The following is a 19,557-nucleotide window of genomic DNA, read 5'->3' on the forward strand; positions in this document are numbered from 1 at the left end:
AAAAAAAAAAAAAAAAAAAAAAAAAAAAAACTTTTTTGAAGGTTTTTTTTGGTCGGCAATGGCGGAAACTGGTAAGGATAATCATAATTCCCCTTCTGAAGCTTCTAGTATCTCCGCCGCGTCCGACGGCAGAAGTGGCAGCCCGGTGACAATGAAGATGGAGATGATCGTTGGCAATGAAATCAATGGTGGTGATCGGCAGTCGCAGGAGTCGAACTCACGGCTGCTGTTGGATCTTAAGCTTTCTAACAATGAAGAGTCCGGCGATGGCTCGCCGGAGATTTTGAATTCCAAGAGGATAGTGTCGTCGCCGCCGCCGCCGCCGCCAGCGGCGGCGGCGACGGTGGATTCTTCTTCCTCTCAAGGTCATGCAAATGAATTATCCTCAAATTCAAAAGCTAGGGTTTTTTCATGCAACTTTTGTAAGAGGGAATTTTCCACATCCCAAGCCCTAGGTGGCCACCAAAACGCACACAAGCAAGAACGAGCCATGGCCAAGCGCCGCCAGGGAATGGAACTCGGTAGCGGCGACAATGTAGTCGGGCCACCGTACTTAACATCGTACTATAATCCATATTCTGCTCTCTCGCCTCATCCACTCTACGGATCGTCACTCGGAAAATCACTCGGAATACGAATGGATTCAATGATTCACAAACCATCGTCGTACCGATGGCTCGGGTCACCAGCATTGCAGTTTCATGGCGGAGTAGATAGTGGTTGGGCTTCTCGACCAGTGATGGTGACTAACAATAACAATAATTCAAAATTATCGACATTTGAAAGGCTGAAAATGGAGGGAATTCAAATTCATAACGGTGGATTTCGATTATCAACTGCAATGAATGCAGAATCGATAAGACGATTTGACGAAGATAGACCAATTTCGATACCGAATTTGAATCTTTCAGAGTCGCCCGTGTTAAAAATGGATCACCACGTAGAAGACAGTGATGAAGTTGATTTAACTCTCAAGCTTTAATTTAGGGTTTAATCTTCATAACGTTGCGTTGGTTTTTCCTTTGCCAAAAAAGTTTTAATTTTATTGTAATTCCCTTTTTATTCTACATGATTTATATAAATAAAAGTTAGCAACCTTAATTAATTACAATAAATTATTTAATAAAAAAAATTTAATCTAAAATAGTATGTAAAAAAATAAATAATAATAATAATTAATTTCGCTTGATATTATTACAAAAGCGAAAAAAAAAATACTTAATATAAAATAGCAAATTATGAACAATTTTTAATTTGTTTATTATTATTTTTTTTGTTAGATTATATTCCTTTTTTATATAACAAAATTTAAGATACGCAAAAGGATAAACATTCATTTAAAGACATTGACAAATTAAAGTAATTAATTTATTTTTCCCTAGCTCGATCTTCATTGATAATATTATTTTAATTAATTTATTTATTTCCTAATAATCATCGACAATTTAAAGTAATTAATCGTGTCATTAATTATATACTAAGATTATAATTAATAGTAATCTATTATCTGGCAAAAGATTTCCGGATTTTATTTAATATATTATCTATCTCTATGTTTATTTTTACCCAAAATTTCTCATATTTTTATTGCCAATTGTATTTCATCTCTTCATTCTTTTCACGTTTCCTTTTATTTGACCTGTTCATTGTTTTTTTAACTTTATTTTAATTTATCTATTTTTTGTAATTTTTATTTTATTTTATTTTTCTCACAAGCATTTCATGTCTAGGAACTATAATCTTTTTTTTTTAATAATAGTGGCAATTATGCATGTATACTATATATATTAATTTTCATACATATTTAAATTAATAATTATTTTTTCTTTTTTTATTTCCATATTTTCACGCGACAATAATTTTAATCATTCGCATATTTTATATGGACGTGATTAAAATGAAAAAAATAATTGTGTAAATTCTAAATTTTGATTTAATTTGAATTCATTCGTTTATTATATTAATTTCGATAATGTCCATGAATGAGTGTAATATTATTGTTAGTATATTATATATAAATATACCTTAAAATAATATATTAATTTTTTTTATTTAGTCTTTATACTTTTAATTTTATTAATTTTTGTCCATATTCTTTTTATATATATATATATATTTTATAAAAATACCATTTTGATCCCATAGGCAAAATTTAACACAAACTTGTACCCTAATATTATAAAAATTTGTTATTACATTTTAAGAAATATAGTAAATGAAGGGTCGTGTTAAAATTTAAATGAAAACGAACGGACAAATATGGTATAAAAATAAATAAAAGTTAAAAGTATGACCCGAAAGTCAAATATTATTCAAATGAAAAATATGGGAGGCAAATATTTATTATCAACCTGGACATAGTGAAATTTATTTCTCTTTATATAAAAATAAATAAATAAAAAATATTATATGTATATATATATTCGAATTTCAAAAACAAACAAAGTCAATTTGTTGGTTTTGGTCATGAATACTCTCACAATGGGCGTTAGAAAGTGAAAAGTGTGACAGACGTTTGGATTTTGTACGGGTTGTTGTAATGGCGCGGATGTGAGCTGTATGCTCTCGAACAACCAATCTGTTCGTCCTCTTCCTTCTTTGTTTGCTTGCTCCTTAAGCATATCAGTATATAATGCGCATGAAGATGAGGCAACTCGCCACCATTTCCGATCTCAATCAGTTTGGCTATGGAGGCTTTTCTTCTCGATATGCCCTAAAGGTATTTGTTTAATCGGTTTTTGTTGCGTTTTTTTTTTTTTTTTTGTTCTTTGTTCTTTTTGCCTCAGTATCATCTCTCTGTCAGTAACTCTGTAACGCCGGCGCTTGTTTCCGTTTTTTGTGGCATGTGAGTTGGATGATGGTTTTTTACTTCTTTTTTTTCTTTATTTTTCTCTCTGTGTTGTGATTTATGCTTGTGATGATTGTTGTGGAACTGAGTTTTTTTTTTCTTTTTTCTTACTTGCGATGGTGTGATGGTGAGTGAAAGTTATCCTACAGTGAAGTTGTGGAACTTCGATTGAATCACATTTTTTAGCTATGTCTTTATGATTGATTGTGTTGCATGTTCAGGTGAAAGGATCTTCGAGATCTATTTGGGCGATTTTTGGAAATTAGCTTACTGGAAGTGGAGGATAATGTTGCCTGGTTTACTTGAAAATGGAAGCGGTAAGGAATTGAGTACCGATTTCTGTTCCTTCAAAAGAGTAAAATGAAATTGGATGGCTGTTGAAGTTTCTTTACATGAATGCCTCACTTAGTTATAACTCGATGAAGGCAATTGCTTAGGCCGGGTTTGATTAATATTTTTGTTTAAGACTACTTACACTCTTAGTTTTGTTACTTTTATCACCTACTTTCTGAAAACGTTTTAAAAACTAAGTCAGTTTTTGAAAAATAATCAAAGTAGTTCTTAAAATTTTGGCTTTGTTTTGAAATTTGATTTAGAATTCGAATGTGTTCAAAACAAAATGGTCATCGAATGGGGTATTAGCAGTAAAAGTTTTAGGTATCGAGAAATTTCAACTATATACTGTATTCATTCTTTGATCTGCTCAATTAAGTTTGTTCGCTGTGGAAAATTTTTGGAGAAATTGTTTTGAGTACGATGTCTTAGAAATGTTCCTTGTTCAGTAATTACTGGTTGTGATGTTTCTTGGTGGGTTATTGCAAAGAACAAGTTAACCAAGTCGAGGATTTCCAATTATTTTCTTGTATTATCCTGTTTACATTCTCAGCAACTTTTTTTCCTACTAAAGATATGTTTGGGAGTGGTTAAAAGTACTTTTGTCATTTTCATTTCAAGGCATGCCTTAAATTATCACTCCATAATTGTTTTTTAAATGATTAAATGTATGTTTTGAAGTGATTTAGAAATGACACAAGTGATTTTAATCCTTTCTAAATCTCTCCCAAAAATGCCCTAAAGTTTTGCCATTGCTTTTGTTAGTTGATTTCGAGAAGGCTTTGGAGAATTTTCTCTACCCACCAATTGTAAATGATGCTGCCCAAGCAGAAAAGGCGTTCATCGTCTCCACCCCTGGAATGTCACCTTCATCCCTTTTGGAGGAGGTAACAGATTCAGATCGTGATAATGACAAGTGCTGTGTTACTCCTCTTCAACGTTTGATTAAGATGGTTCGTTGGAAAAGGTTTTTCAGTTTCATTTCTCTTAAGAACAAATTTTTATGTACATCATAGAAATGCTGTTCTTGGCTCAATCTCAGGTAAACGTAATGTCACCTAAAGCGTTAAGTGCTTCTGTTAGTGACATAGATTCTATTGTCTGTATGACTGATAGAGTATCTTCATCAGCGCCTCTTAACAAGTCAAAAGGTGCAGTTGGCATGGATTTGGCGGGCACAGTTGCATCTCGTCTGAGAAGAAAATGTTCAAGGTTTGGAGGCACTATTGGATCAAGGAGAACAAGACACTACAGATGTTTGATGGATTGTGAAGGCTTTGACTTGAGTTCATTATTTACTCAAAGGTCAAGAATAATTGAGGTGAGTGGCCATATATTTGCTTTTTTCTTTTTTGTCCCGTTCAATTTGTTTGTGGAGAATCGAATCATCAACCCTTGGGATGGTAATTGGTGTTTCATTCACTGAGTTATGTTGGATTAACGACTATCTATTTGGTTTATATCTATGATTTGAACTTGAAACATAAAATTGCATGAGGGAACCAAAAAGTGCTTTTCGCAAATGTGATCATGAACTGCCAATTAGTAGTAACTATGAGCTTAATTTTGATAAATTTTGTAAATATTCTATTTGATTAATTTGAGAAAATAAAGTGTGGAGCACTTTACTAATGAATATGAATTTAGCTTTACACCTCAAAAGTGATTAACAAGATCCATGGATGATAGTTTTGACCAGATCCTTTATTTTATTTGATACATCTTGACTGATGCATAGAATCGATATATGAAGGATAATATGTATGAGAAATTATAATGTCTAAATTATATATATCATATACTTTCAAAAGTTGCAATATTACTCTTGACCTTTCATTAACATTTCGAAACTATCCTTACTACTTTGGAATTTCGAACGGAAATGGGGGCTTAGAAAGGTGTGGCAATGACCTAGAACAATTTGGTGATTCAAATTTTCATTTTAGGTCACCCCTCACCGTTTCATACTCCAACTTCCATTCAAATTTTAAAGGAATTCTACTCCAAAGGTGGGTTCAAACGCTTGTGAAAGATGAAGTGTAATATTGTAACTTTTGAAAGAATAAGTGTATTTTTAAAAGAAAAATTTATGTGGTAATTTTATATTTCATGGTTATAATATCTTGAACACAATTAGTCTTGTAGTATCAAACAACTACTTTGTTCAATTTCAGATAGATATTCTTTATAAACTTCCTATTATTGACGACATATTTCTTTCATATTCTTTCAAATGCATATGTTAATATAGACTCCCAAACATTCGAATTGGCATGGGTTTTCATTGCCGGTGAAGCAATCTTTATTGGAAGAAATTAGGAGGATAAATGAGCAGCTGATTTATACAGAGGTGTCTATTTGTGACAAAGATATGGTAACGACGGATCCTGGAGCTACAATTGGCAGAAGTGAAGGGATCTTAGTCGAATGTTCTTTTGGTGCTGTGTGTACCCTTTCACATTTAATCTCACACCAAACTTCAGCTATTCAGGTACTTGAGCCAATTTATAATTAATATGATTCGTTATTTCAAATATTATTTTGGTTCATGTACTTTTAGCTTTGATTCATTTGGTACATGTATGTTTAAAATGTTTATTTTGGTACATGTACTTTCAACTTTAGTTCATTTTGGTCCTATACTTTTAAAAAGCGATCATTTTGGTCCCTTCATTTTCATTTTTATCCTTTTTTTTAATCAAAATTTTGGCATTACACTTTGTAAATTTGTATTAAAGAGTTTCTTTAATCTTCTTTAAAGTATAGCCATAAATTCATAAATTTGTATTAAATAGTTTCAATTGTGTATAAAATTTTTGTTAAAACTTTGAAATGGAATCAAAATGGTCACTATTCAAAAGTACATTGACTAAAATAAGCGTTCTGAGTGCACATGGACCAGACTGAACAAAAGTTGAAAGTAAATATTTTAAAAGTAAACCAAAACTAAAGGTAAAAGGACCAAATTTGTACTTAAACCTAGTATTAATTACTCCACTCCATCTTTCTTATTTTATTCATATGATATGCAGTTGGCAATGCATCCCTTAAAGTTGCTTGTTCCCATAGGCTATCCGCACATTTCTCCAATATTCAAGATGGAAGCTTGGTAAGAGGATTTATCCTTTCTCCTATTTAATAGCAAGAATTCTCTTATGATACCATCATATGATTTGAGCTTTTGTACTTGAGGTTCTTATTTCCCTTTTGCAACATCCAATCCTTCATTTGATTTTGGCTTTGCTATTCATGCATTGTAGTCGAGCTGGGTCACTCGTAACTGATATTATTAGATGAGCCTTTTTTGGTAGATATTGATTTTCTAGTTTATTAGATTCACATTTTTTTGCAACCTTATTAATTTATGGGAACCACAATGAATCAAAAGGGCGCGCACACAAGAATGTGGTATACATCTAAAGATCTTGAATTTGAGTTGGACAACTCTGTCGACTAGGAGAGAAAGGCTTAACTAGTTTGGTTGAGGGTATATATCTCATTTAACTGAGTTATGCTCATATTGACGTTCATGAAGTGTTTTCAATTGGTATTTAGCTCAAATGCATTGATGATTCGGACTTTTCGGCTATAAAAGTTTATAAGCCCATTAAGACCACTTAATATGTCCATTGGAAAACACTTCTAATAGTTGTACGAGAACTTTACTCTGAATTCATAGGTTATTCGACTTTCTATTCTCAAGAATCTCAAACCATTACACATTTCATCCTTTTAACTTATAAATTCACTTCTTTTTTTCAGTCCAACAGGTTGCGAAGACCTTTCATTGCAGGCAAGGGAAAAGTTCAACATGTCTGTCCGAAGCCTTGCACATCCATTCTCTATAAGTGAAGTGGCCAGGACATGGGACATGTGTGCTCGAGACGTCATTTCGGAGTATGCTCGACAAAACGGCGGTGGCAGTTTTAGTTCAAAGTATGGCTCCTGGGAGGACTGTCTTCATACTGCTTGGTCATAACAAATAAGCATATAGCAACAACTGCCATTGAAGGATGGTTGTAATGGGTGAACTTCACTTCTCTAATCCTTTTATTTTAATGGCATTGACAGAAAACTAAGTGAGAGACTTCGTTTGAAATCTAATGGTTGGGTTTTGGGTTTGAGGGGTGAGGGAAGTTGCATCTCTTGCACATTTCGCTTCGGAAAAAGCCAAAAATCTTGTTAGGGTTGTAAAAAAAAAAAAAATGTGTTCAAGAAATTAGGTGTCCAGGATTCAATAGAAATTGAGCTGAGTCAGTCGTCAGATTTCTGTTGAAATGTTAATTAAAATGTTTGTGGATGAGATATTTGTGATTTTCTTCGGCTATTGTTTTGGTAAATTATGTTTTCTACTCAAATATTTAAGATTTAAAGCGATAGGAAAGTTAAAAATTTTAAGCTTTGTATCATTAGATTTTTAAATTTTAAATCTAAATTTTCAATTTTGTGTTTATATTTATTTGTCTAATAAATTTTTAAATTTTCAATTTTCAATTTGCTAAATACTCTTGGGTGACGATAGTGGAGGAGTACCGTGAGGGAAGGGTGAAAAGAACCTCCATCGGGGAGTGAAATAGAACATGAAACTCTTAGCTTCCAAGCAGTGGGAAGAGACCAAGATTCTGACCGCGTGCCTGTTGAAGAATGGGCCGACGACTCATAGGCAGTGTGGCTTGGTTAAGGGAACCCACCAGAGCTGTAGGCGGAGGACAAAATTAAGGAAGAAGTAGAAAAAAATGTATCGGGTTTATTTAATCCAATTTTATGTTTTTAATCGTGGGTTATTTGGATGATTTAAAGTTTAAAGTTTAGGATTTTATATAAGATTAAAATTTTAAAATTTTATTAAACATATTTAAAATTCAATTAATTTTTTAAAAATGAGACAGATTATATTTGTATGATATAATAAATTTAATTTGTGACATTTTACAAATATTTGTTTGTTTATTACGATACTTGCTTGGAGCTGGTGGGTCCGGGTCATAGAAGCCTTGAACCCAGCTGATAATGGGCCTAGTTCCTAGAAGCCCAACCCAATTAAAACCCAAAAAGGCCTATGCTTCGATAAAGTGGGCCTAGTTCCTAGAAGCCCAAACCAATTTAAACCCAAAGGTCGGCCAGCCCACATCAACTCCTTGGCTCCTTCCCATTTCGTGCGGGGTGTTTTTGGAAAATGGCAACTATAATATTTAATATTTAATTGAATTTAAATATTACCAATAAAAATTAAAAAAAAAAAAAAGGAATCGAGAGAATAGACTAATAAAAAAAATCAATTTGAATTGTGAGTGATGCAATAAAAACTAATAAAAAATGTTAATTTAAATTAATTAATTAACCCGCTTTGTGAATTGTTTCATGATATTTTAATGATAACATTAAAATAAATAATTATGAATAATGTAAAAAAATTAAATAAGGAAGGAAAAGAATAAAAAGATGAAATTTTTTAAAATGATAAATATATGATAAAAATTAAGCTTCCATTATTTTATTATTTTATACACTCCCACTTCCCCTTCGCGCTCTAACCAGTCCATCGCCTCTCTCTGTGGGTTCGCAAATCAATGCCGTTTTCTCTGCTAAAAATCTGTTAAGGTCTTCCTCCTCAACTCCACCAAATTCTTATGTTTCTTTATTGTTTGCTTGCGAGGCCATTTCTTCTTCACTTTCTTCGTATGTTGAGCTCATAACTATATTTATACAACTTTACGCACTTATTTCTTCAATGTTTATTCTTATGGATATGTATACTGTTTTCCCTCGTCTGCTAAACCTGAATGTTTTCATGTTGTAATCGGAATGAAGGGAAGAGCGTTTCAGAAGAACCCTTTTCTTTATTGAGTTTGAATTTTAAGTGGCTTGTCGAGATAAGAGAATGTCAATGAGAAAAGGGTTATTTGTAGATTTATATTTGTGTTTGTGGAAGTGAAATTCTGGAGTGTTTCTTTGGAAGCTTATAAGTGGTTTCTTTTTTTCTTGATGTGTTGGTGAAAATTGAGGTGCTGAGTTTTTGTATTTTAAGTGTTTGATGAAATGCCTGAGTGGTACAATAATGTTCTATCTGTTTATTTAGGCTGATAGGTTCATTGACCTCATGAATCTCACGACAATTCATTTTCGATTTCTTGCCAAACGGAATTTGGTTTTGTACCCAAGTAAGTATGGTTTTGGTTCCCAACTTAGATTCTGGAGGTCGGGGGCAGAAGGCGATATCGTGTCTTTTAGGACAGAAGATTTTCGTCATGACTATCTATTTGGATCCCCCGTGATTTCCACGCGTGGCCACCTTGAGCAGGCTCTTTCACTGTTTTACTCTAGACAGCCTCATTCCTTCCAGACCTATGCATATCTCTTCCATGCTTGTGCACGCCTCCGCTGCCTCCGGGAAGGTGCGGTACTACACCGTTACATGATGTCCCTGGATCCCATGGGCTCATTTGACCTCTTTGTTACCAATCACCTTATCAACATGTACTGTAAATGTGGTCATTTAGACTATGCCTACCAATTATTCAATGAGATGCCTAGGAGAAACCTTGTCTCTTGGACTGTGCTTATCTCGGGACTTTCTCAGTATGGCCATGTGGATGAGTGCTTCCTTATATTTTCGAGAATGTTGGTAGATCACAGGCCAAATGAGTTCACAGTTGCAAGTTTGCTTACCTCGTTTGGTGACCATGATGGTGAGCGTGGGCGGCAGATACATGGGTTTGCCTTGAAAAGGTCACTAGATGCTTTCGTTTATGTTGCAAATGCTCTTATTACCATGTATAGCAAGAGTTACTCTAAAGGTGGCGCTTTTAATGATAGTAAAGATGATGCTTGGACTATGTTCAAGAGCATAGAAAATCCCGGCCTTATAACATGGAACTCGATGATTGCAGGGTTTTGTTTCCGAAAACATGGAAATTGTGCTGTCCATTTATTTATGCAAATGAATCGTCAAGGAATTGGATTTGATCGTGCAACACTTTTAAGCACTTTGTCTTCCTTAAGTCTCTGCAATTGGGATGAACTTGATCTTGGTTTGGGCTTTTGTCGTGAATTACACTGTCAAGCATTAAAAACTGCTTTCACATCAGAAGTTGAAATAATTACTGCATTGTTAAAAACTTATGCTGAACTTGGAGGGGACATTGCGGATAGTTATAGGCTTTTTATTGAAGCAGGATATAATCGGGATATAGTTTTATGGACCAGCATCATGACAGCTTTTGTAGACCATGACCCTGGGAAAACACTTTCCCTTTTTTGTCAGTTCCGACAAGAAGGCTTAACTCCAGATGGACACACTTTTTCGATTGTATTAAAGGCTTGTGCTGGATTCCTAACAGAGAAGCATGCTTCAACATATCATTCACTGCTAATTAAATCTATGTCTGAGGATGACACAGTCCTTAACAATGCCTTGATTCATGCTTATGGGAGGTGTGGTTCAATTACTTCATCCAAGAAAGTATTCAATCAAATGAAACATCACGATTTGGTTTCTTGGAACACAATGATGAAGGTCTATGCTGTCCATGGCCAAGCTGAGATTGCTTTGCAGCTTTTTTCAAAGATGACTGTGCCACCTGATTCTACTACATTTGTCTCTCTTCTTTCAGCATGTAGCCATGCAGGGCTCGTGGAAGAAGGGACCAAACTTTTTAATTCAATTGCAAATTATGGACTTGTTTGCCAACTAGATCACTATGCTTGCATGGTTGACATTTTGGGGAGATCTGGTCGGATTCAAGAGGCTGAAGATTTTATAAGTAAAATGCCTATAGAACCTGATTATGTTATTTGGAGTTCATTCCTGGGATCATGTAAAAAGCATGGCGCAACACAATTGGCCAAATTAGCATCTGATAAATTGAAGGAGTTAGATCCTAGCAATTCCTTAGCTTATGTGCAAATGTCAAATCTATATTGCTTAAGTGGTAGCTTTTATGAAGCAGACTTAATTAGAATGGAAATGAAAGGGTCTAGAGTGAGAAAGGAACCTGGATTAAGTTGGGTAGAAATAGAAAATCAAGTACATGAGTTTGCATCTGGAGGTCGCCATCATCCAGAGAGGGAGGTAATATGCAATGAACTTGAAGAGCTCATTGGGAGGTTAAAGGAAATCGGTTATGTGCCCGAGACAAGCTTAGCGATCCATGATGTGGAACAAGAGCAAAAAGAGGAGCAGCTATATCATCATAGCGAGAAGCTGGCTTTGGTTTTTTCTGTAATGAATGATAACAACTTGGGTTGTGTCAGTACTCCTATAAGGATTATGAAAAACATCCGAATTTGTGTAGATTGTCATAATTTCATGAAGTTAGCTTCAAGGCTACTTCAGAAGGAGATTGTCATTAGAGACTCTAATCGTTTTCATCATTTCATGGCTGGTTTATGCTCGTGCAATGATTATTGGTAGTCAATAGGCGTCAAACATTCAAATACCCAAGTATCCATCTGCATTCATTCATAATTTTTTACCTCCAATATGAATAGGATAAAGTTGTGTTCTACATTGACACTTGTATCAATAATCTCTCAGTTCCTTCAACAACTGAGCAGCAAACTTTAGAAGGTGAAGATGTGGTCGGTCCTGGTTCCTACTTCTTGTTGAAGTATGGTACCACAGTTTCTCAAGTACATACAAAAATTTGGTTCCATATGAAGGTTGTAGCCACAGTACCGAGTTGAACTGTAAGGGATACTTTAAGCAGGTAATGGGTAGACTATTTGTTATCTACAGGATAACATGCCTTTCTTTAGGTCAACCATAGATGATTTACTGCTCCATGAAGGATAAGCAGTCATTTTCGTATTCAAGTATTGATCCTTGTCGAACATCAGAAAAGAGAAAAAGTCAAACCCCTGCAGCTTGTTATCATTTTTAAGAAAGAATAGAAAAGAACAAAAAAAACCAAGACAAGATGGATAGAGGAAAGACTACCAATCATTATGCCTTTACAAATCTGCAACGAAAAGCTTCTCCATTTGAGTGAGTATAAATGACGAGACTACCAATCATTATGCACCTTCTAATTCATATTGTTTTTGTAATCATTGTCTTTATATTAACCAACTAGATTTCATCAGACCCTCGTTCTTTTGTCTTTAAGCAGACCTCCTCAAGTTTAGTTACTAATGTTTCTCGAATTCATAACATTTATGTAATTCCTTGAATTTCTTTTTGTTGTTGGCATTATTATTTTCTCCTGTGGAAAAAAACAAAGATATATATGAATAAAATACTAGAAAAGAAGAAACGAAGGCAGTGTAATGCCAAATCTATCAGGCAGTGAAGCTTATAGAAGCGTTGCCCCAATTGGTCTTCATTGGCTTGAAAAAATTTCAATACATTTATCTAAGAAACATGATTCAGAGGTGAGAAATGAGTAAGATATACTGAACCTTGAGCCTCTCAACTTTCTCTTCAAAGATTCAATCGTTGTGAACAATCCAAGTCCTCACAAGAGGCAATGTAATAGTGGCTTACTTACCAGACTCCCCTCATCTTCTGTCATGGAAGATAAGATACATGAACCTGTGGAAATATTGAAGAACATCTGGAAAAGAAGCCAAGATCATTGAACAAAAATCTCCACTTGAAGGGGGCAACAGAAATTTAGAACAACTTTTTGCTGAAAATTGTTTGCAAATTTCTGTAAGTTTGACATGATGTTAGATAAGGTCATGTACATATTTTTGCATGATTAGTTGTCCATAATCATTTTCACATGGCCCTTTGAATTTTGTACTTTATTTGCATTGTTTACTGTCTGATCGCTTTTTTCTGAAACAGTATTTTCTCTATTGTAATCCTCTCGGGCTACTTCACATTATTCTCATGGGCTGCATTCCTTGTGCCTAAATTCTTTGCTGGTTTCCATACGAGCATCTTTAGTTCAATCAATAAAAATGGATTGCAGAATTTTGTCCTCTGGTCCATTTCTCTTGACTTATAATTGTCATATCAGCTTTCATCTTACAAAAAACTTATTTGCTGTTAGTATTTCGTGTATCTTATTGTTCATCACCTTTCTTTTCCATTAACATTATAAATTTTTTCACTATGGTAGATATTCCCTTGAATCCACGACTGCTGAAGTGACATCCATCATCATCAGTGTATCTGATTGGCTGGAATAAAACACTTCTCTAACAACCAGAAGACTATATTTGAAGTACATGTTGGTTGCTAGGAGAATCAGCATGTGGTCTTTGCCTGCTATTGGGTGTTGGAACCCTTTCGCATTTGCTCGCTTTAGAGTTTCTTGTGCTTCTAGTCAGCTACCAGTTTCTCCCAAAGACAAGACCCTGAGAACAATTTACAATTCTGGAGTTATTGCTTGCCTTCGCGCTAGCAGGTAACCCATTTTTATGTAACATTTTCTGCATTTTAGAATATCGTGGTGCTGGATTCTCTTAAAACTCTCTGCTTCACAAGATCGAACTATTGGTTCTTGATGTCCAGCAGGTAAAGCCAATGTCCTCACTACTGTCAACGTATGTTTTACTGATTAGCTAATAATGATATCAAGGTCTGTTATGTATATAAACCATTTCCGTGATTATATTACTAAAAAGGGTTTGATAGCACCAACCTTATGGTAACATACATTTTCATTGTTTTATTAGATGTTGAGTTTCAATAGTTTGCTGAAGTAGATGCTCTCCTCAATTTTGGAAATCATTGCAGATGTTTTTTTAAATAGTAAAGAAACGCATTGAAATTGAAATGTGTAGGCTTAAATGAAGGAGCTCCCAACCTAGCCATTTCATATAAAAGATAAGTTACAAAAGTGTTAATGATGTGGATCCAAAGAAAGGCATCAAAGTTGGCCAAACTTCCTGCGTCCTTCAGAGACCCCTCAAACATGCCTTCATGTTTTTTTTCTCTAATATAAAGAAGTCTAGGCTGTCGAAGTTTATCAGTGTCAAGAAATTCAATATCATTTGTCTTGAGTTATCTAGAGCCTTGATGTGCACCTTAATTCTTTTTTAAATTCACTATAGTGCGGAGCTGGCAATGAGTGCTGCTTGTGCTGCGCTAAATGGGGGAGTATCAGTTGTGAGTGCTCTTAATTTGAAGTTTTCTTAGTTCATAATTAATCTGTAAATGAAAATTGTATTTGAATTGGCGATATGAGTAATATTCACCGATAGATTCAAATATTCTTTTGATGTATGATTTCTTATTGCTGGTCCTTTCTAAATGATCAATAGAATTTAAAAAGGTTCAAGAAGTTGCCCTTAAAATGCTTTTGTAAGTGGCAAGTGCATGAAAAATTATAACCAAAGTGACTAGAGCATCAACTTTATTCAACGAAACAGTGTTTTTTCCCTTTCCTTCAAATGCATTGATTGATGGTTTCTAACTTATTTCCTCTTCTGTTGCTATGCAGCTCGAGATTGTTATGTCGACACCAGGTGTGCTTGAGGTTGTTGTAGAGAATATTTTCCTTGACATTGTAGTTGTTATTAATTGCAAGTATTTGTCATACTCATTCTTTTATTTATTTTTTTCTGTGTTATAAAATTTGAAACAGGTTCTACAACAGTTGCTGCAAGACTATCCTACAAGAACATTGGGAGTAATTATTTTCTTTGCTGTTTGTCCGTGTGATGATTTCTTAATGTTTGTAATATTTCCTTGGCAGACTTAGGTCAAAATTTGTGAAGCCTTTTCCCTTGAACCTTTGATGAGTTAGGATGAACTGTATCTTTAATCTAAATGCTTATTAAAATGCAACTTGTCAGCCTCAAAAAAGATGGATGGGTTACCTGTTGAACTCTTCTGAAGATTCCCAAATATTGTGCAGGTTGGGACCGTTCTTAATGTTAAGGATGCAAAGAATGCTGTCGAAGCTGGAGCCAAGTTTCTAATGAGTCCCACTATGGTGAAGGTAAGCATACATTTACTTTTGCTTATATGCCGCAGCGACCTTTACATGCATATGTTGAAACCTCTTTATCCCTTTTTCATGTTTTCTTTTTCTATTGTGATTTTTCGTCTTTGACTCCAACTAAAAGAGACTATGAAGATATTTCTCCTTTCAGATTACTTTTACTAATTCACAGGGTATCATGGATGATCTTGAAGGGGAATTCTTGTATATACCTGGTGTGATGACCCCGACAGAAGTAATTGAAGAACACTTTTGGCCCCTTTCTAATTCTCAAGGATTCCTCCTTTTTACATATGAAATCATTGCTTCTGCCACAAAGAGTTTTTGAATCTTTTAAATTACCTTTGTAAGTAGTTATGTGTATACTTTACAGGTACTGACTGCATATGAAGCTGGCGCTCAGATTGTTAAAGTAAGTAAATTTCTTGTCTGATTTAGGGAGATCCATTGATTTCTTAGAGTTCGTGGTTTATCGCAAGTGAAACAGGATTAAAATTATACTCATATACATTAAATGAAAAAACAAAAATGTCCTGCATAAACATACTTTTCATTTCTTGATGCTTTTCTGTACAACTAATTCCCATGGAAAAATCTGAATGGGAATTACTGGATTGGTATACAATTATGAAGAATAAGAACAGAAAACTTATGCAAGTAATTTATATTGCTGTGTTCTTGAGTGCTTACAATTTTTCTTTTGCTTGCAAGGTTTTGACATCAAAATATGGTTCTACCCTTATCATTTTTTTATGGATTTATTTTGATTTTTAATCTTGAAAAGTAGGTTTATCCAGTTTCTGCATTAGGTGGTATCAAATATATATCAGCCCTCAAGAAGCCATTTCCTCATATCTCAATGGTTGCTTCTCAAGGCATAACTATTGGTCAGTACTCAACTTTAACTCTTTGCTCCTAAGCTCCAACTCATACTTGTTTTTGTATTAGCATCTAGTTAACTCTACCATTCTTTATCTTTTTAGATTCATAGAATCAAATGGATTAAGCAAATATCTGATTGGTAGATTTATTTTTTAAAATTGTTTTTGAATTCTGTGATCCAAATTCTTTCGAAAAATAACATTTTTATATTTTTAATGTATTCAAATTTTGAATTTAAAAATAAAAAAAAATGAAAGTAAATTGTGAAACGAAAATACATAATAAATATAGTATTTCATGCTATAAACTCATTTCATTTTTGTTAAATTAAATTTTTTTATAAATATATGATATGATATTGAAATAATAATTATACAAAATTTACAACATGAAATATGTTCTTAATAATAGTTGAAATTTAACTTAATATTTAGTTGGTAACTACAAGTATTTTGATGGTTTATAAATATTTCTTTAAGCATATCTTGAGTAATTATTTTAATTGTTATACTTTACCTAATTCTACTACCAAACATATATAAAAAACACTACAAACATGAAATAAAATTTTGATGGAATCTCTTGTTTTCAATTTTTTTTTTTAAAAAAAATACTAACCAAACGTACCCTTATGTTCAAACACTCTGACTAAGAAGATTGTAAAAGTAGCATAAGATGGCTGTTATATTATAACCTATGTTCTTTCTTAAATTGATTGAGGTTGTCTTGAAACAAAGTAATTCAGAGCTTGCGTTCGTTTGTCGCGTTTTTCATTTTTCAGATCACTGTTTCTGTTTTCTGGGCTAGTCAGTTCTTAGAAATTATTTTTATCAGTTTGATATAACTTGAGCTGATTCTGAGATTCATTTGTTACTTCTAAAATTTGTACAGAATCTACTGGGGACTATATTAGAGAAGGAGCATCTTCGGTAGTTTTATCTGATGCAATATTTAATAAGGAGTTTATGAAGCAAAAGAACTTTGAAGGAATATCTCAACTTTCTAAGTTGGCTGCTTCCCGGGCGATGGAAGCTTTAGAATGGTGAGGACTTCTAGTATCCATGCCTATTACGAAACATATTTCATGTGTCACTATAACTATCTTCTATATTACAAAACATATTTCATGTGCCATAATGAATCTGTTCCTGTTTACAATTTCGCTATTGAGTGTGTATGTGTTTTCCCTTCGTTTGTGTGATGCAAAATAGAGGACTATCAATTATACCTAACAGGTTAGTGCTGATCTCTGATGGATAGTTTGTTTGTAACGGCTCAAGCCCACCGTTAGTAGATATTGTCCTCTTTGAGCTCCCTTTCGAGCTTCCTCTCAAGGCTTTTAAAACGTGTCTGCTAGGGAGAGGTTTTCACACCCTTATAAAGAATGTTTCGTTCTCCTTCCCAATCGATGTGGGATCTCACAATCCACTCCCTTTCAGGGCCCAGCGTCCTCGCTGACACTCATTCCCTTCTCCAATTGATGTGGGAGCCCCCAATCCACCCCCTTTGAGGCCCAGCGTCCTTGCTGGCACACCGCCTTGTGTCCACCCCCAGGCTCAGCCTCCTTGTTGGCACATCGCCCAGTGTTTGGTTCTGATATCATTTGTAATGGCTCAAGCCCACCGCTAGCAGATATTGTCCTCTTTGGGCTTTTCCTTTCAGGCTTCCCCTCTAAGTTTTTAAAACGCGTCTGCTAGGGAGAGATTTCCACACCCTTATAAAAAGTGTTTCATTCTTCTCCCCGACCAATGTGGGATCTCGCCTCTTATTTGTCCAATTCTGTCTGGTCTTTTTATATATATATATATAGATTCTTCTGTTCATATTTCGTTAGTAGCCTGTCACTTCAATTTCAATATCTTCTTATAATTGAAGTTTGGAGGGCTACTCCTTGCATTATGCTCATACCCACCCCACTCATCCCGGGAGAACGATGGTTTTAAATTATTAAGCTTTCGATGCGAAGTTGGAACCAAGACTTAGGAAAGCATCTTCCAATATCTCAAACCCTTCACCAAATCAGAACTCCTTGGATGCCTTTCACTTCAAATTCAGTAAATAATTAGCAAAGTGGCCTTTATTTGCTTCATATCCTTCAATTGTTTTATGTCATTACAGGAAGCAGCAGTTATCGTTGAATGAATCATGTCACTAGTAGCCAATTGCCCTTTCTTTGTGCTTGGAGCTAGTCTCAGATGTAGTACAGAAGCTTTCAACTCTTGTAAAGGTGAAAAATCAAGGTAAAAACCTATGCACTTGTCTTCAGTTCATGATAAAAAAAATTGATTTGTATGCGGCCACTGCTTAGAAATGAAATACTTCATGTAGTGAATGGTCCAGTATTTCGTGTAACTATTTTCTTGTTGAAAATTAAGTTTGGTTCCTCGTACTTATGCAATAGAAAAACATGAAAAATGGTCTGGTTTGTTGAGCGCTTATGTAACATGTTATGACGTGGTGATGTTTTTTTCCTATGATTTAACAAGAAAAAGAATATTGTTTACTCTAACGGAACAAATCTAGTTCAATCTTTAAATTCATCCCATCAAATCTCAACCTTATATTAGTAATGAAAATACCTCCATGAACTGATCGAGTTACCAATTACTTACAAATTTTTGACTTGGAAACACTTCTGTTAAGTTAATACTATTTTTTTGGTGCTAGTTTTACAGTTGCTACTTTAGTTGTATTACTGCTATGACTTTTTGAATATATTGTTGATTAAATACGGTTTTGATGAGCCATTAATCTTGCTACCTATTAACGAAAGTTGTTCGTTAATACCGTAGGGTTCAACTTGATGACGTTAAAAGCTTAAGGTCGTTGAACGGATGATACAACTTGCAACTCTAGCAAGGAGAATCAAAGTAGCTAGAGGTTAGTTCGGCCTATTCAATAGCGTTGTTAAAAATAATTAAGGTCTCGACTCGTATAAGATCAAAGATGATTTGTTTTTCTCTATTTCATACTGTATTTTCCGTTCCCTCTCTCAAGGTTTGTCTTGAATAATTTGGATGCCTCTTCTAATAGAGGTTAATTTGTTTAAATCTTGAGCCAATATAGTTATGTATATAGGGGAAAAAAATATCAATTTCATATCCATTAATTACATATTTTCTTTTATGTGTTGGCAATTAACTTGTTGCCTAATTTTACTCAAGATTGTGACACCCTTTCCAAATTTGCTCCTCCATCTTTTGATTATGCATCTAAAAAAAATGAACCTTCAAAAATAGACCCATGTTAGTCGTTCAAATCCTTTTGGTCTAAAAGTACTTAATCATAGAACGATAGCCAATAGGTAGGATTTGGATCCATTTGAATAGTCGTTGGACGTTGCGAAACTCAAAGGTCATCTACCCAGTAGTGTAATAGGTATGAATGTCTAGCATGAACCAACCTCCCGTTTTTCTCGAGAATTCATGCATCTATTATCAATACATGGACAATTATCTCTTGAAGTAGAATCGATAAGGAAAGAAAAAGTAGACGAACTTGTAATTCAACCGATTGAAAGAAAAGAAGATAGCATGCCAAATAAGTTTTAGACTTTTATTTTTATTTAATTTCTTCATAAATTTTTTAAAAATATTA

The 19,557-nt window shown here is 34.1% G+C and overlaps 3 protein-coding genes across 13 annotated transcripts; all 3 read left to right on the plus strand.

Annotated features, from left to right (window-relative positions):
- The first annotated feature begins 58 nt into the window (after positions 1-58).
- On the plus strand, positions 59-982 carry LOC111458698 (zinc finger protein 3-like). Its single transcript, XM_023101489.1, has 2 exons — positions 59-301; positions 428-982. The coding sequence occupies exons 1-2, from the start codon at positions 59-61 to the stop codon at positions 980-982; spliced, it is 798 nt and encodes a 265-aa protein (XP_022957257.1).
- Positions 983-2,455: 1,473 nt separating this feature from the next.
- Positions 2,456-7,976, plus strand: LOC111458234 (mediator of RNA polymerase II transcription subunit 15a-like). Of its 2 annotated transcripts, XM_023100750.1 has the most exons (8): positions 2,456-2,719; positions 3,070-3,165; positions 3,947-4,134; positions 4,224-4,502; positions 5,433-5,672; positions 6,214-6,290; positions 6,944-7,207; positions 7,685-7,976. In XM_023100750.1, exons 1-7 carry the CDS (start codon positions 2,560-2,562, stop codon positions 7,158-7,160), a joined length of 1,257 nt encoding a protein of 418 aa, XP_022956518.1. In that variant the 5' UTR covers positions 2,456-2,559; the 3' UTR covers positions 7,161-7,207; positions 7,685-7,976. The 2 variants fall into 2 exon arrangements, with proteins under 2 accessions (XP_022956518.1, XP_022956517.1); XM_023100749.1 differs by lacking the exon at positions 7,685-7,976 and having other exon boundaries at positions 6,944-7,500.
- Positions 7,977-8,690: 714 nt separating this feature from the next.
- On the plus strand, positions 8,691-19,072 carry LOC111458832 (pentatricopeptide repeat-containing protein At1g71420). Of its 10 annotated transcripts, XM_023101660.1 has the most exons (13): positions 8,703-8,782; positions 11,718-12,167; positions 13,249-13,536; positions 14,186-14,240; positions 14,575-14,610; positions 14,719-14,763; positions 14,992-15,075; positions 15,251-15,313; positions 15,452-15,490; positions 15,866-15,965; positions 16,852-17,002; positions 18,079-18,200; positions 18,753-19,072. In XM_023101660.1, exons 3-12 carry the CDS (start codon positions 13,358-13,360, stop codon positions 18,113-18,115), a joined length of 789 nt encoding a protein of 262 aa, XP_022957428.1. In that variant the 5' UTR covers positions 8,703-8,782; positions 11,718-12,167; positions 13,249-13,357; the 3' UTR covers positions 18,116-18,200; positions 18,753-19,072. The 10 variants fall into 10 exon arrangements, with proteins under 10 accessions (XP_022957426.1, XP_022957429.1, XP_022957435.1 ...); XM_023101658.1 differs by lacking the exon at positions 11,718-12,167 and having other exon boundaries at positions 8,691-8,782; XM_023101659.1 differs by lacking the exon at positions 8,703-8,782 and having other exon boundaries at positions 11,612-12,167.
- Positions 19,073-19,557: the final 485 nt, after the last annotated feature.

The sequence above is a fragment of the Cucurbita moschata genome, unplaced genomic scaffold (genome assembly GCF_002738365.1).
Source record: "Cucurbita moschata cultivar Rifu unplaced genomic scaffold, Cmos_1.0 Cmo_Scf00021, whole genome shotgun sequence".
NCBI classification, from domain to species: domain Eukaryota; kingdom Viridiplantae; phylum Streptophyta; class Magnoliopsida; order Cucurbitales; family Cucurbitaceae; genus Cucurbita; species Cucurbita moschata.